The sequence below is a fragment of the Misgurnus anguillicaudatus genome, chromosome 8 (assembly GCF_027580225.2).
Source record: "Misgurnus anguillicaudatus chromosome 8, ASM2758022v2, whole genome shotgun sequence".
Classification (NCBI taxonomy): domain Eukaryota; kingdom Metazoa; phylum Chordata; class Actinopteri; order Cypriniformes; family Cobitidae; genus Misgurnus; species Misgurnus anguillicaudatus.
This window is the reverse complement of record NC_073344.2, coordinates 20158935-20175063: the sequence shown is the minus strand read 5'-3', so window position 1 is coordinate 20175063 and position 16129 is coordinate 20158935. Positions and strand designations below refer to the sequence as shown.

Below are 16129 nucleotides of genomic sequence, written 5' to 3'. Positions count from 1 at the left end.
CGTGTGATGCGCTATGATGGATAGTTCAGAGTTGTTTGTTACTCTGTTGAAAAGCCTTTTAAAGAAAAGAAGAAATTCAAACTGAGATGATCGAATGCCAACAAGAGGACAAAAACTGATGGATTATATCTTGTGATTGTTATGGAAACAGCCCAAGTCTTTTTGCATATGAGATAAAAGGTTGTTTGATAGAGGCTTTAAAATGCCCAGGAATATCAACACCTTTTTATAAGTTATTATGTAAAAGAAAGAAAGAATAAAAGAAAGAGACAGATAGACTGAAATAAATAGAGGGATGTTGTTTAAGATTTCTGCAAGCAAAAAAGGATTAAGGCTGATTCGAATCCAAACAGTTTTTGGCAGATGGGGTCTGGCGCTTTAAGAATGCCGAAGACAGTCAATAAGTCATCAGTGCATTCAATCCTGGAGATAATACATTTAGGAAAGGGGATTAACAGACACAATAAAAACAGGCTTTTCATCCTCTTTGCACGAGGAGGACATATTCAAGGAGAGATTTGCTCCTTGTCACACTCATGCAATTCCCTACTGTATGTCTGTGCAATGTTTCAGCACAAGTCCTCTTACGGCAAAGAAGAGCTTCTGCTTTAATCGTACAGTGTGCCGGGGGCAAATGAGCAACGGACTGAAAAACAGACTTAACCATCTCCATTCAAGACTCGGCTGCAGATCTGTTCACCAGTATGTGACTATAATCCTGTGGATCTTACCAAACCGATTGAGAACATGCACGGGTCACATTCTTGCCAAAAAAATAATATAAAAATTGTCTTAAAGAAAATTATGATAGCTTATGAGATATAATATGACCTAAAGTCGTTTTTATTTTGCATTGTGACATGACATTTAAAGGGATGCCAAAAATTTCAATTCTGTCATCATTTACTCACTCTCTTGCAACAAATTTCTTTGTTCTGATGACCACTAAGGAAGATATTTTGAGGGATGTTTGAAACCAAACTGATCATGAGCCCCATTCACTTCCATAGTATTCTTTTGTCCTACTATGGCAGTCAAGATCGGTTTGGTTTCAAACATTCTTCAAAATATCTTCCTTAGTGGTCATCAGAACAAAGAAATCAACCTATTCTTATGACACGCATATAAATAGCACGCTGTGTAAAAAAATCAATACATACGCTAAACTTAAATTTTGCGTGCATATGATACGCCAGCCCTTGCCGTTGACTTAAAGGTGCATTGTGTAACTTTTAGAAAGATCTCTTGACAGAAATGCAATATAATATTCATAACTATATTATCAGTGGTATAAACAGACTAGGGCTGGGATAAACGGTTATTTTTAACGATTAACCTAGTGACTATTTTTTCGATGCATTGATTAACCTAACGATTCTTTTTTTTTTCAGTCCGATTCGATTTCAATTCGATTCTTGATTATCTCCCCATTAATTGACTAATATCAAAGTATACCTGTTGATTAACATATCTAAATGAAAAAAAAAAAAAACATGAATTCCTTAACATTGCAATATATGTTCATTGCGCTTAAAATTCCAAAATAAAAATAAAAACTATACAAGTGCAAAGTAATGCATATAGTCAGAGGTACATTCAATAAAACGTTTTGTGGCGTTTTCAGCGCATAATGTGCAGTTTAATAACAGTATAAAAATCTCAAGTTCACATTCCTTTATTTTACATGCATTTATGAGCAAAACCTCTTTAATGCACCTTTTGATGGTCAGTGTAATTTTTATAATTCTGATTTGTTTAGTCCACATTGTTTTTTGCTGTTCTGGTCCGTGTAAAGATATAAACACAATTGGCTTAAGAAGCACATGGTACATTATTAAATCGGTTTCTCTTAAGTTTACAATAAAAGAAACATTTCACTCTGTGATTGATAGCATGATGCAATCGATCGTGTTTCCCTTCAACAGTATAAGCATAAGATTTAGATTTATAGATGTATCTGTTTCTCTGAGGATTATTAAGATGGATGAGGATTCATTTTGTGCTGGGCAGAGAGTAAATGACAGTCTTCTGGCAACAGTGTGTTATTAAATATTTCATTGCTTTCTGTTAAATTGCTCAAAGTCAAAGTCATTACTGTTGAACTCTTTCCCCGTGAGAAAACGCTTCCCCGCCAATGACGAGATTTTCCGTCTTTCCGCAATACCGCTTTTTTTCCACCAGGTGGCGCACTTCCGCAACTTATACAACCCGGAAGTATTGCCCTCTGACAAGCTGCTGCATGTCCGTGTCTGTTTTAAAGATCGCTCTGAATGGGAACTCTATGAAAAGTCCGTCACAAAAATGGAATTATCTCTGCTTTTTGCTCAAAATGCAGGGGCGGACTTACCCATTAGGCAAAGGTCGGCAATTGCCTTGGGCCCCGCCTTACCAAGGGGCCCCAAAATGCAGGGGTGTACTTGGTGAGCTGCCACTTTTTGCCCCTGGTTATAATCAAGATTCCCAGAAGACTATCATAATTTTGTTTAATAAGGAATTCTATTTAAACATATTTTGTGTTTTTCAGTATATTTCCCTAAAAGGTGTAAACGTTATTACATCTGCACGAATCCGCCCCCCATTATAGTTTAAAGTGGATCATTCCATGCACTACCGCATATTAGCGCGTAGCTCAAATCAACAAAGCGAGCAGAGCTGCAGGCAGCAGCGAGTGAGTATGATACATTAAAAGAGCGAAGCTGCAAGAAAAAAACTAACAGTAAAACGTAGCTACACCAATGGAGCAGAAAAAAGCTCACAAAAATAAAGCCAAAGTCTCCGCTTTTCTTCACACCACACAAACACCACCACGGTCAGCAACCTATTTTCCGTCAGACACAGCTCTCTGTCGGCCACGGACACTGATAGTGTGCCGGTGAGTAACTTATGCTCCGCACAGGTTCTACAGTTTAAAAAGCAATTTCACAATTCGATTCGATTTCGATTCTTGAGGCTTCGATTCAATTTGATTCGATTCAATTCAATATTGATTTACTTCCTTCGATATCGATTCAATAATAAGTAAATACACAAGCAATTAAGTACCCGAGTATGTTTTTAAATAATGTGTGTAGTATTACTAATGTTCAGAGGTGGAAAAAGTACTAAAATATTTTACTTAAGTAAAAGTAAAGTTACTGGTCTAAAAATCTACTCAAGTAAAAGTAAAAAGTAAAAAGTAAATCATTAAAAAGTTACTTTTTTTTACAGCGGGGAGAGGTGGAGGATTTTAGTATAGTTCAAAAACGACAAGGGAATATAAATCTCAAACTAGTTATTTTTAATTGTAGGAACATCTTTACAATTAAAGTGCAATAACAAAAAGTTAATAAAATAAAAAGCTTTTTTAAACTAAGAAACATTTATGGAATTATGTAATGATTTTACATGTGAGTTATGCACTTTTGAAGGTGGTCAGCAGCTTGTAAATACAATCACTATAGTAAGGTTGTAATCGATGTATTGCTGGTAACATACATTATTTTATTAAACTATATATCTAGTTTAAATGAGCATATAATTAGATGAGTGCCATGTCATACTTTTGACACGTTTATTGTCTTCTAGCGTCCCTGACCTGTGTACCTGATGTCAGACCTTTATTCTCTCTCTCTCTCTCTCTGCAATGTCTAATGAGCTGCGCATTTTCGAGGACATTCTGAAGTTGTGTTTGACTTGACGCGAAGCTGCTAGACTGCGATGGATAATGCGCATTGTATTTGCAAATGAGCATTAAACCCCGGTCTGCAATTTCGTACTCGAGAGCATGAATCCTACCTTTCATAGGAATGAAACACTCGCTTCGCGTCAGTGGAAAGTGGTCGCTTAATGACCAGGGGTTTCTTTCATAAGATTTGAACTGAGGCGGGTCTGCATTAGCGCGCGCCTGTCTCGTCCGTCTCCATGGTTCTTTTTGCGCGTTCCCTTGCCCATCAATCATCCGTTGCGCGTCTTTATCACCTTGCTTTAAGAAAAAAAATACTCTGTAACGGATATGATTTAAAATGTAGCGAAGTACTAGCCTAGAAATCTAGACGCACCCTAGCGGCCGGAAAATATTTTTGCTGCCAGGGTTTAGTCTAGGCACTCACAATACACTTAACAGCTCCAAAAACCAAAATTTGGTCAGGCCAATCACATCGTGTGTAGCGTCTGTGGGGCGGGCTTAACATGATGACGACAGAGCTGCCTGCGACGGTTCCTACTTGAAAACAAAGAATGCCTGCTGCTGCTGCTGGCGAACAGCTTTCTTTTGAAGCGGCTTTGGCCGCGACTCTGGAGGACTTAGACTTATGTTTTTCTTTGAGTGAAGAGCAAATAACCCTACTGAAGTCCTTTTTAAAGGGGCCGTGAATTGGTCGATTTTATTGCTTTATGACGTTGATTGATGTCTACTTATGCATTTCGCGTTGTTTTTACATTCAAAAACATCAAAAGCAATAAGTAATACGCTATTTTGTAACATGGATTAGTGGCTGTCTTGAGAAATGGTTCGTTTGAAGGGGCGGGCCGCATTGAAGACCTGAACGTAAACACCCACTGCTATGATTGGACAGCTTCATTCCCCGTCATTACATGTAGGGAAATGTTTTAAAAACATTAATGTGATAAAAATAGCAGCCGAACACAAATATGTTTGAGACACAAAAGATTCTGGGTGCTAAACATGATACACATAAATGACAATACGTATATTAAAGTAGAAACAAAACTCGACGTGACTAAATTACCGTATACAACACAGTAAGCGTGCATCCGAAACTAAACTGCGGCTAATAAATCCTTATCAATAACTTTGTATATTTCTATTGTGCTTGTGAGGTTGCTTTTACATTCACGTAATGTTAAATACCACAGTTATATGATAAAAAATAAGCTTTGTTGAGTGTTTGACCTTTAAAACGCAACTTGCCTAAATTACCGTATACAACACAGTAAACGGGCATCAGAATCTAAACTGCGGTTGATAAATCCTTCCTTATAACTAACTTTGTATATTTCTACCTTTAAATTACAGTCGTATTGTTAAGTGTTGTACCTTTATTAATCGTTTAATGTTTTTAGTAAATTAAAACAGTCAACAAACGTATTTAGACACGGATGTTACAACAGGACATATCAAGCGATCTCTTAAGCAATAGTGAAACGCAGTAACTTAAATAAAGTAAAATGTCTTACTGTGAATTATACTGCTGTGTCATTGTTGTCAGATCCAATATAAGTGGTGCTTCTGACTGAGTCTCTCTGCAAATCCAGCATCGACTTCTTTACAAATGAATCCATGTCCACAACGTTAACAAACGCTCCCCACACGAGCTGGAACTTCTTCAAAAGCAAACTTTATCCAAGCATATTGCTAATGTTAAGTTCCAAGCCTCCGAATTGAAGTATTTAGCTTCTGTGTTGTTCCCATGGTTGTTCCCACGCGGTTCTTTCACAACCGAAAATGCGTTTCCATGGTATCATAACAGATCACCGCGTCAAAATAAAAGTCTCTCAGAAAAAATGTATTTAAAAAGTCATTTTGGTTAAATTTGTCAATCTTTAAAGACATGTTTACTTACTGAGACACACGTGTCACGCGAAGCTGTGGGCGGGGCTACAAAAGTAGACTTGTCCTTTTGGTTATGGGGAGGTGTTTCAATTCTACTTTGACGTCATAGATTTCCGAATTTTAGACTGGAGTGTTTAGCTGGCTTGGTGCCAAAGACGGTTATATTTCAGTAGCACGGACGTTTTCAGTTCTGAAACTTGCAGGATGTTCATTTAAGTATGATGACCTCTTATATAACAAATTATCAAGTTAAAATTGAGTTTTTGATTCACCGCTCCTTTAAGCAAGAAAGATCTGTTTGGAGTTTTGCCGACTGGTTACGGTAAAAGTTTGATATACCAATTAGCTCCACTGGTGGGGAAACGCATGGGACTCATACGTCACCTTCTTCGTTGCTCTGATTGGTCATAGCGCTATCCTATTGCGTACAGAGGCATTTTGAGGGACAACCTTATATCCCGCCCCTTGCATTGAGCCGTTTGTGTGAAGAGTTGCCAGACCTTACATCTTGATGTAGGTCTGGCTAACCAGGCTAGCGAAGTACAATACTTCAAACAAAACATACTTAAGTAAAAGTACAGATTTTAAAAACTACTCAAAAAAGTAAAAGTACACAAAAAACTACTCATTTACAGTAACGTGAGTAAATGTAATTTGTTTCTTTCCACCTCTGCTAATATTTGATCACGTTGATGGTGCAGGCTTGAAAGAAGTGCTGCTGTTTGCCATCTTTGATCTTTCTGTTTTGATATAGCGCGTCTTGTACAAGGCTGAATGCTCTCACTAGAGTGTTGCCCACAGCGCCGCCACTGGCCGGGGGGGCTGAATCGATTCATAGAATTTGATGAATCGATATTGAATTGAGAAACAAATAATTGCAATGCATTGATGAATCGATATTTTTACCCAGCCCTATATAATATTAGCGTGTAATCTCAGGTACAGTAGCATTTAGGTAAGCTTTAGTCCGCCGAAATGTCTGCCCACTAAAGATTGTAATTCCTTCCACAATCTGCACACGACTTTGTGATCGCTTCAGTCTCATTTAAATCTCATGTGAAAACGGTAACTTTTAGCATGCATCGGCTTTGCCCTGTGTTTCACTAGCAAATGTCAAAGTACAAGATGTGTACATTAACTGATAGATGACATCTGTTTAGTTCATTAATATAAAAACTGTTTACATAATGTAATGGAGAAGCAATACATGACGCTTTACCATTCACTGTATAAAGTCAAGTTTCACCCCTTGTTTATCTTATCTTGAGTTCTTAAAGAGTAACTAAACCCTAAACCAACGTTTTTAGTTAATGATCTGTAAGAATGAAGCATTATATTAGCGCTGTTCATTGATTTTAGTAAGTTTTTTTTTTTTTTGACATTTGGAAAGTGTTTCAATGCTACTGCAATATATGGTGTAAAAAAACGTCTGAGTGCTGCCCTCTTCAGGTTGAACGGTGGCTACTGCAGTTGAATTTTCCTATTGGATGTTGGGTCCTTAACACCTATGATTGCATTTTAAAACCATATTGTTTCTTCCCATCGTATTATGTTCATTTGAATACAAAGTATTTTAATTTAAAGTATATTGTAGATGTAATGTGGCATTAAATGAAAATATATTAAAGAAATTCAGTACACAAAGTAAAATAAAAAAGTACAGAAATGTTATACACATCTTTTTACCATGTAGTACTGTGGTTAGTATAAAATCCAATCATAATACTGTGTATATATATTGTTTTATATATATATATATATATATATATATATATATATATATATATATATATATATAGACACACACAATATATATAAATATATATATATATATATATATATATATATATATATATATATATATATATATATATATATATATATATATATATATATATATATATATATATATATATATATATATATATTAATCTCAACCTCATTGGGGGCTGAAACATCTTCCTCGAGAAAAAAAGAGATAGAAAAATACAGTAAAGGGTGCATAGTTAGGGCCCCGACACACATGGTGTGTTTTTGCAGAAACCTACCCATATTCAAAAGCTGATTACAAAAGAACTACTGAAGGTAGGATGAAACTGTTTTTTTTTTTGAAAGCAGAGGGTCTGTTCTTTCATTTGGTGTATTGTATGTTTATATATCTGAAGAAGAACATTTTCTGGAAGGCATTAAACTTTGGTGAAAATCATGAAAAAGGCTGGCACTGGCTGGCAACTTTTTAAAAAAAATGCTGGCGGTGAAAGAGTTAAAACACACTTGGCATCGCATTCATGATTTTATGGTAAAATAACACTTTTTCACGTCAAACCATAAACAAAGCACTGTCACTTTAATTGTGCGTGAGTAGCGCAGCAAAAATAGAACAAACGGCGAAACGATTGGTGTGAAACCATTGTGGAGCCACTCGGGTTGCTACTACTCTCCGGTGCCGCCATTTTGGGTCTGACGAATCGGCGCACATATTTTGCATCGATATATTTTCCAACGACGTTGACGCATTGTCCCAGCCCTAATACAGACCTTACATAACGAACTGTATTGTTTTTATTACCTTAGAATGAGGTGTTTTATCTACATACACCGCGGGTCCCCTTACATGGAAGTCGCCGTCATGCTTCTACAGTAGCCCTAAACGGACAAACTGATCTACAGAGTGCGTTTCGTCTCTGCTTCGTCTCAGACGATGAGATGTTTGTCCTGTGGTGGCTACCATATGCATTTTGAAATTGAGGGGTGAGCTGTTGGTTGCAATTCATAATCTTACCACTAGATACCACTAAAATTTACAAACACCACCTTTAATACGACGTATCTTTTCATGTTGTTTATGCATTGGTTTCTCAATTATTTTCTTTTTTTACCATTGTCGCTTGGGGTTAAAATAACTTTCTGTTACATATAATGAATTCCTATAACCCAAACCCCAATTCTAACTCCAATCGACCATGGTTTAAAAATAGACAAAAACATGGAAAAACCTATATATAAACTGACATCCTAACTCAAATCCCAAATCTAACCCCAACCCCGAGTGACAATGGTTAAAAAACAGAAAAAAATTAGAAACCAATTCATAAAACGAGACCAAAAGATGCGTCGTATTAAGTGAACGTATGCACTTAAATTGGAGTTTGGCGTATGTATTGCACGACTTTTCACATGCCGTCCTATTTATACGCTCACCATGAGAATGGGTACAATTTATACCGGTTTCTAACAACATGAGAGACACAATTTTTGGGTGAACTATCCCTTTAAGAATATAACCCCTGCATGTGCATTATGCAATATGAAGAAATCTCAATGGCGCTAATAATGCGAAAAAAAAACTATTCTCACTACTGTAATGTAAAGGAAAATACTGCATTTAAAAGTATACATACATCATAATGATATTTGTTTACCTTTCTTTATGATAATGCATTAATCACCATTGAGAATAAAGGGAACGCATAAACACAGAGGACCTAAATTGTCATTAAACAATGCAAAAAATATATAAGGGAAATGTGCTTAATTACCATAAAAAATAATGCAACACACACACAAAGTTTTCATTCTCGCTACCCAATGGATTAATTTTGCTTTTGAGGTGTATCTGGACATTATGTATTTCTGAGATTTGCCCCAAAAATTGTTAAGAAGTACGGCAGATGAAAGGTATGTGTCAACGATGGCCCGTGACACACACATCACGGGTCTAAATGGCACATGGCATTAGCTCCCCCTTTAACTAATGACCAGGATTTCAGGAGCTCAAATTTAAAAAGGCATGCGAGTGCCAGCCGATCTACATCTTCTCCAAAGGGCAATTTGTCTGAGTAATTGCACTAGCAAAAATCTATCACTGTCACACTTCCTCGGCCAATTAACACTTGGGGATAAAAGGAGAACGAGAGGAAAGTGGGTGAGGTAAAGGTGGGAATGTGCAAAAAAAAGCGCACAATTTAAGATGGCCAGTGCAGCTATTTTGGAGCACACAAAGCATTGTGGGAAACGAATATTGTCTTCACTTCTAAGCCCTTGTTGCTTTGGCAGGCGGAGGTTTAGCAATTATAGTGATCTTTAAATGCGGTTAACAGCTCATAGCTTGTGCGGCAGGGTGAACTAGGTCTTATTTTGCATATTGAGTAATATTATTGTGCTGTTTTGAATCTATAATGGATGTTTATGTAATGTGTAATACGCCTAATAATTTCATGCGCATGTTTTGGAGATTAATAACGCGGCGAATCACAGGGCGTGATTGTTTTTGGATCATTTCACCCCTTGAAAATAGACAATAATGAAGAAATTAAAATGATTATTTAGCAGCAAATTAGGCCTATTAGGATTTGTTTGCATATATAAAAATTAGACACATTCAACTCAATTGTCATTGCATGAATAAAAAATTGAAATGAACTGCTATAATTGTTACAATTTTACAATAAGGTTGTACTGGTTATTATTAGTTAATGCATAATGATCATTATTTTAACAGCATTTATTAATCTTATTTCATGTTAATTTTAGTATTTACATATTTAAAATCAGTTGTATCTGTTAACATTAGTTAATGCACAATGAACATGCATTAACTAACAGTAACAAAGAAGTTAGCCAATGCATTAACAAATACACTCACCTAAAGGATTATTAGGAACACCTGTTCAATTTCTTATTAATGCAATTATCTAATCAACCAATCACATGGCAGTTGCTTCAGTGCATTTAGGGGCGTGGTCCTGGTCAAGACAATCTTCTGAACTCCAAACTGAATGTCAGAATGGGAAGGTGATTTAAGCAATTTAAGTATCTCTAGTCTAAGTATTTCACAATCTGCTCAGTGACTGGGATTTTCATGCACAACCATTTGTAGGGTTTACAAAGAATGGTGTGAAAAGGTAAAATCATCCAGTATGCGACAGTCTTGTGGGCGAAAATGCCTTGTTGATGCTAGAAGTCAGAGGAGAATGGGCCGACTGATTCAAGCTGATAAAAGAGCAACTTTGACTGAAATAACCACTCGTTACAACTGAAGTATGCAGCAAAGCATTTGTGAAGCCACAACACGCACAACCTTGAGGCAGATGGGCTACAACAGCAGAAGACCCCAATGGGTATCACTCATCTCCACTACAAATAGGAAAAAGAGGCTACATTTGCACAAGCTCACCGATTTCTGTTGAGACATTCAGATGGTAGAGTCAAAATTTGACTTTAACAGAATGAGAACATGGATCCATCATGCCTTGTTACCACTGTGCAGGCTGGTGGTGGGGGTTGTAATGGTGTGGGGAATGTTTTCTTGGCACACTTTAGGCCCCTAAGTGCCAATTGGGCATCATTTAAATGCCAAGGCCTACCTGAGCATTGTTTCTGACCATGTCCATCCCTCTATGACCACCATGTACACATCCTCTGATGGCTACTTCCAGCAGGATAATGCACCATGTCACAAAGCTTGAATCATTTCAAATTGTTTTCTTGAACATGCCAATGAGTTCACTGTACTAAAAATGTGACTACACTTTAGTGCGGTTGTAATGCCTTTGGATGTTTAAAACTGGTATTATTTAGCACAAGAAAACATGTTTTCCAGTTTATTAACCAAGACTCTGAATTGCTTCATAATTCTTTGTTGGCTATTATATAGCTGTAAAACGTAACATCTTTAGACGTAACATCCCATCCTGCTTTTCTTCAATGAATTAGAACATAATCCATGAATCAATTCGCACGATCACTTTACACAAGTTTCATTAACTATCAATTAGCAGGTGTCTGGCAGGCGATGGGTTTTAAACACATCGGAGAGAACCACGGGAATGGACTTTACAATGAGAAGAGGCGAAGCATGACGAAATTTTCCTACAGGACGATCGAGCTGCACCAACATTTCCTTCTTGCGCTAATGAAAAGAGCTGACCCCTTACCCTCCACGGTTTTACATTACCATCGAGAGAAAAAGAGAGAGAGAGAGAGAGAGAGAGAGAGGGAGAGGTAGCATTACTTGCATCAGTGCCTCTGAGAAACGGAGTGATCGTGAGGCCAAAAGATAAACTAAGAGAGAGGACTAGAGAAAGGCTATCTCTCTCCAGACACTTCCAGTGCTGACAGCGTGATCCTTAATTAAACCACAGGTACAAAGCAGGAGATATTTGATCTGCCCTCCTCTCTCCCACAGACCTTCCTAATGACAGAGTAACCGACACAGTAGGTACAGATGAACCGCTCTCCATTTCAATATTGAAATCACAACTTTACTAATGGGTTCTGAAACCTGTCAAATTAAACCAAGTCCTGTCATTCATGTCAGAAATTTTGCAACTAATTTTGTGAATCCTGAGCCAACAATTTGAAAATTGACCTCCTTTGTCAGAACCATGGTGCTCGCGAGAGAAGCTCCTCCTGAGCATCTGCATTACTTGGTAAACTGCTTTCAAATGAGTTTGTGAATTCACAAGTATGGTAATCCATACTCAAAATGTGCATTTAACCATGTGAGATGTCGATAGAGATGCAAAACATAATGTAGCATCTTATGGCGCTTTTCCATTGCATAGTTTAGGTCGGGTCAGCTCACCTCACTTTGGCTTGGTTAGCTTTCCCATCGAGTTTAGTATCACTTCGCAGTGGGAGGGATTATATGCGTGTCGTTATATTTGCACTGCCTACTGCTGTGACATCATACATTCCCATACATTTATTTATTTCTCGGTCTGCCACAAAATTTATATTAACCACCACAAATAAATGTTTACACATCACGTTTATCACTACCTCTGTCTCACATGACAGTTTCTGTACAAACACCCGTGGCGTCAGTCGACACACTCCGCTGAGCCTCATTTAAAGGGGAATTGAAGACTAGACAGTCCAGCCTGTTATAATGGGTAATTTATTTCTATTTTGCATTTTACTTGAGAAAAAAATTCAGAAATTTGCACGATTTCGATAAATTAGATTGATAGTGTGTTGAAGCGGAATTTTCGTAATGGTGGACTCATTTAACCAGAATGCACTGCGCGAAACTGAGTCATTAGCTCCACCCACTAACCGTTGAAGACGCAGCCTTCAGCTTCTTTTGCGCTTTCTACATCGCTAAAATATGACTAGAACCTGCGCATTATGTGGCTGTAAGGACAACAAATCCAGGCCACCGGGAGTTAGTTTTTATAGTTTACCTCAACGCAACCCTCAACTCTGCGCCCAGTGGTTAACTGCAATAAATCTTCCACTTGACACGCCCCCAACACGTTACTCAAAAATTAGAATATGTAGCCAGCACTTTTGTCAGGAGGACTTCGACTACTGTTTTTCAGCTAAGTTTTTGGGAAATGCAGTGTCACATGCAAAAAAATTGAAGCCAGGTGCGTTACCAAGGAACACTACAGTTAGCAGCTCAACCCTGACTGAGTCTCCATCCTTCGACACTGATGTGGAAAGTCTACGCGATGAGCCAACCACCTCCACGCCTCAGAAAGCCCCGCGTACTCAGGTAATGTAAAATGGTCAACATATCTTAAACATAATTTGGCTTAGTTGTTGTTTGTTTTGTGTAATTACGGTAAACATACTACGTAGAGTAGAGAGGTACAGAGAGAGCATATTACTGAGAACAGTGTTTCACCAAACATTCGCCACAGATTCAACACCGGTCACCACATATTGTTTTGTTTTTTATTTTTTTAACGCCATTTAAAACACGTAGCGTATTCGTTCAGCTGCATTTACTTTCCCTGCTCTCCTGTCTCTCTGTCACTCACGCGTTTCTCACACACACACACACACACACACACACACACACACACACACACACACACACACACACACACACACACACGTCACTCACGCGTTTCTTACACACACACACACACACACACACACACGTCACTCACGCGTTTCTTACACACACACACACACACACACACACACACACACACACACACACACACACACACACACACACACACACACACACACACACACACACACACACACACGTCACTCACGCGTTTCTTACACACACACACGTTCTCTTGGTGTAAGTCTATGTGTGAGCTCTCTCCCTAGTCGTAACCCTGTGTAACTCTTACATATCTGATTTTTCACTGAATTATCTGCACTTGACATGATATACAATAAACTATCACTTGTATTTAAAATCAAAACAGCGCTCATAACGCAACAATACATTGATGAGAAAAGCCACCGCAGTAAATGCTGATCACCATATATCATATGTGTGTGTGTGCATGTAATAAATTGACAATGATTTAAATTCATTACCTTCTTTTAGATAAAAATTAAAAGATGTTTACACAGGCTATATCATGTATTATCTGTTTATCACTATATTATCTGTTTGGTATGGAGTGTTTACTGTGTTGTCTTTCTGCAGCAGAGAAACACAGGACCTTCAAGAAACCCAGCAGTGCTACTTTCAGAAGATATGAATATCAGCTTTTCCAGTATTGAGACTTTGGAAGCCACTCAAACCACCTACAAACCAGACACAGACTGTACCTCTTCCGCCAGCAGTGTCACAGACGTGGGAACTGCACAGATAAGCTGGCAGGAGAAAAAAGTTGTAGTGTCAGAGTCCAAGGTACTAGAACTGTTCAGATTCTGCCAAACATGTGCCACCATCATTGAAAAAAGAGAAGTGTCCTATCTTGGGTCCCAGATGAGGGTTAAGTGGGAGTGTGCAGAAGGTCACAGTGGAACTTGGACGTCATGTCCCTCTGAACGTGGAATGCCACAGTCTAACCTCCTTCTTGCTGCTGCCATACTATTTACTGGAAGCACATTCACCAAGTTGGAAGAGTGGGCCAAACTCATTAATCTACAGATCTTTAGCAGCAGCACATTCTACGACATACAAAACTCTTACTTGCATCCAGTCATTCAAGCTGAATTTGAGCTACAGAAAACCATTGTATTGGCGAAGTTGTTCATGGAGCAGCAAGATGGAAAAATGACACACCTTTCTTCTGATGGCCGGTCAGACAGCCCTGGGTTCAACGCAAAATACACATCTTACACTTTCATGGCTGACCCCGGCAGGGAAATTATCCATTCAGAGTTGGTCCAGGTACGTTACATGAATCAAAATTCAATCAATAATAATAATCTTATTATTATTATTTTTATTTTTATTATTACTATAATTTTAAGAAGAAGAAGAATATATTTTATTTGTATGTGCTCAAACTTTGTCACTTCTATCTCTTATTATGCCCTTTTTAGGTGACCGAGACCACAAGCTCAGGGGCTATGGAGACTGTTGCGCTCAGGCGTGGATTGGACCATCTACTTGACAACGGCCTACATGTGGAGGTCTTGGCAACTGATCGTTCCACGAGTGTCAAGAAAATAATGCGCGAGGAATATGAACAGATCGATCATCAATTTGATATTTGGCACACTGCTAAGAGTGAGTACAATCTGCCACTATAAGTTAAACGCTTGTGATGGGTATGTCGGTATAGCTGTTAACTAGGGATGCACAGATATGGAAATTTTGGCCGATACCGATTTATATTTGGGGGCCGATAACCGATATCTATAGGCCAATAAATATTCATATTATTTTCACAATGAAAAACTCGCAGACCGCGGACATCTTGTCTTTGCGCTAGACTAGCATACTCTTCTTAAGCCCACAACACATCATCTTCGTGCTATGTCACAGAAAGCACCAATCAAAACTCCACATGGCCAGCAATGAGCAAGTGAAGTGGTTCAACAAACCAAAATAATCCATAATTTATCGGCTTTCATTTATTGGCCTAATTTTGCTATCAGACCAATAACCGATAATATTAAAAAATAAGCAGTTATCGGCCGATAACGATATGTTGCCCGATTTATCGTGCATCCCTACTGTTAACCACACTCCTGAATAAAATCCTGACATTAGATGTACAGTACACAACAATTTAAATCACAGACTGTAGGCGAGTACTTTCCCAGCTAACAGGGAACGTTCCCACAACATTCGCTAACGTTTTTTAAAAGTTCTTTAAAGGTTAGAGCAAAACGTTTTTGACACAACGTTTATGCAACGTTCTTATAACGTTATTAAAAGTTGAATAACGTTCTTATGATGTTGATGAACAAACGTTCTTAGAACAACGTTCTCAGAACGTTCTCTTGAGGTTATTTCTAAACAATGAAGGTGGTCATAATGTTACGGAAACACGTTCTTAGACCAACATTCTCAGAACGTCCTTTTGAGGTTATTTCTACACAATGAAAGTTCTCTTAATGTTACGGAAAAACGTTCTGAGAACAACGTTCTCTGAACGTCCTTTTGAGGTTATTTCTACACATTAAAGGTTCTCTTAATGTTACAGGAAAACGTTCTTAGAACAATGTCCTCGGAACGTCCTTTTGAGGTTATTTCTACACAATGAGAGTTCTCTTAATGTTACGGAAAAATGTTCTTAGAACAATGCTCTCGGAACGTCCTTTTGAGGTTATTTCTACACATTGAAAGTTCTCCTAATGTTACGGAAAAACGTTCTTAGAACAACGTTCTCGGAACATCCTCTTGAGGTTATTTTTAAACGA

General features: G+C 37.9%; 1 protein-coding gene across 1 annotated transcript; it reads left to right on the top strand.

Moving 5' to 3' along the window:
- The first annotated feature begins 13829 nt into the window (after positions 1-13829).
- Positions 13830-15013, top strand: LOC141365944 (uncharacterized). Its single transcript, XM_073870963.1, has 2 exons — positions 13830-14648; positions 14804-15013. Exons 1-2 carry the CDS (start codon positions 14007-14009, stop codon positions 15011-15013), a joined length of 852 nt encoding a protein of 283 aa, XP_073727064.1. The 5' UTR covers positions 13830-14006.
- The last annotated feature ends 1116 nt before the right edge of the window (positions 15014-16129 follow it).

What these genes read in the sequence shown, in the direction of transcription:
- LOC141365944 (XM_073870963.1), top strand. Translation starts at nt 14,007, where the DNA reads ATGAATATCAGCTTTTCCAGTATTGAGACTTTGGAAGCCACTCAAACC. An exon ending in TCCATTCAGAGTTGGTCCAG is followed by an intron (nt 14,649 to 14,803) that starts GTACGTTACATG and finishes TGCCCTTTTTAG; the next exon opens with GTGACCGAGACCACAAGCTC.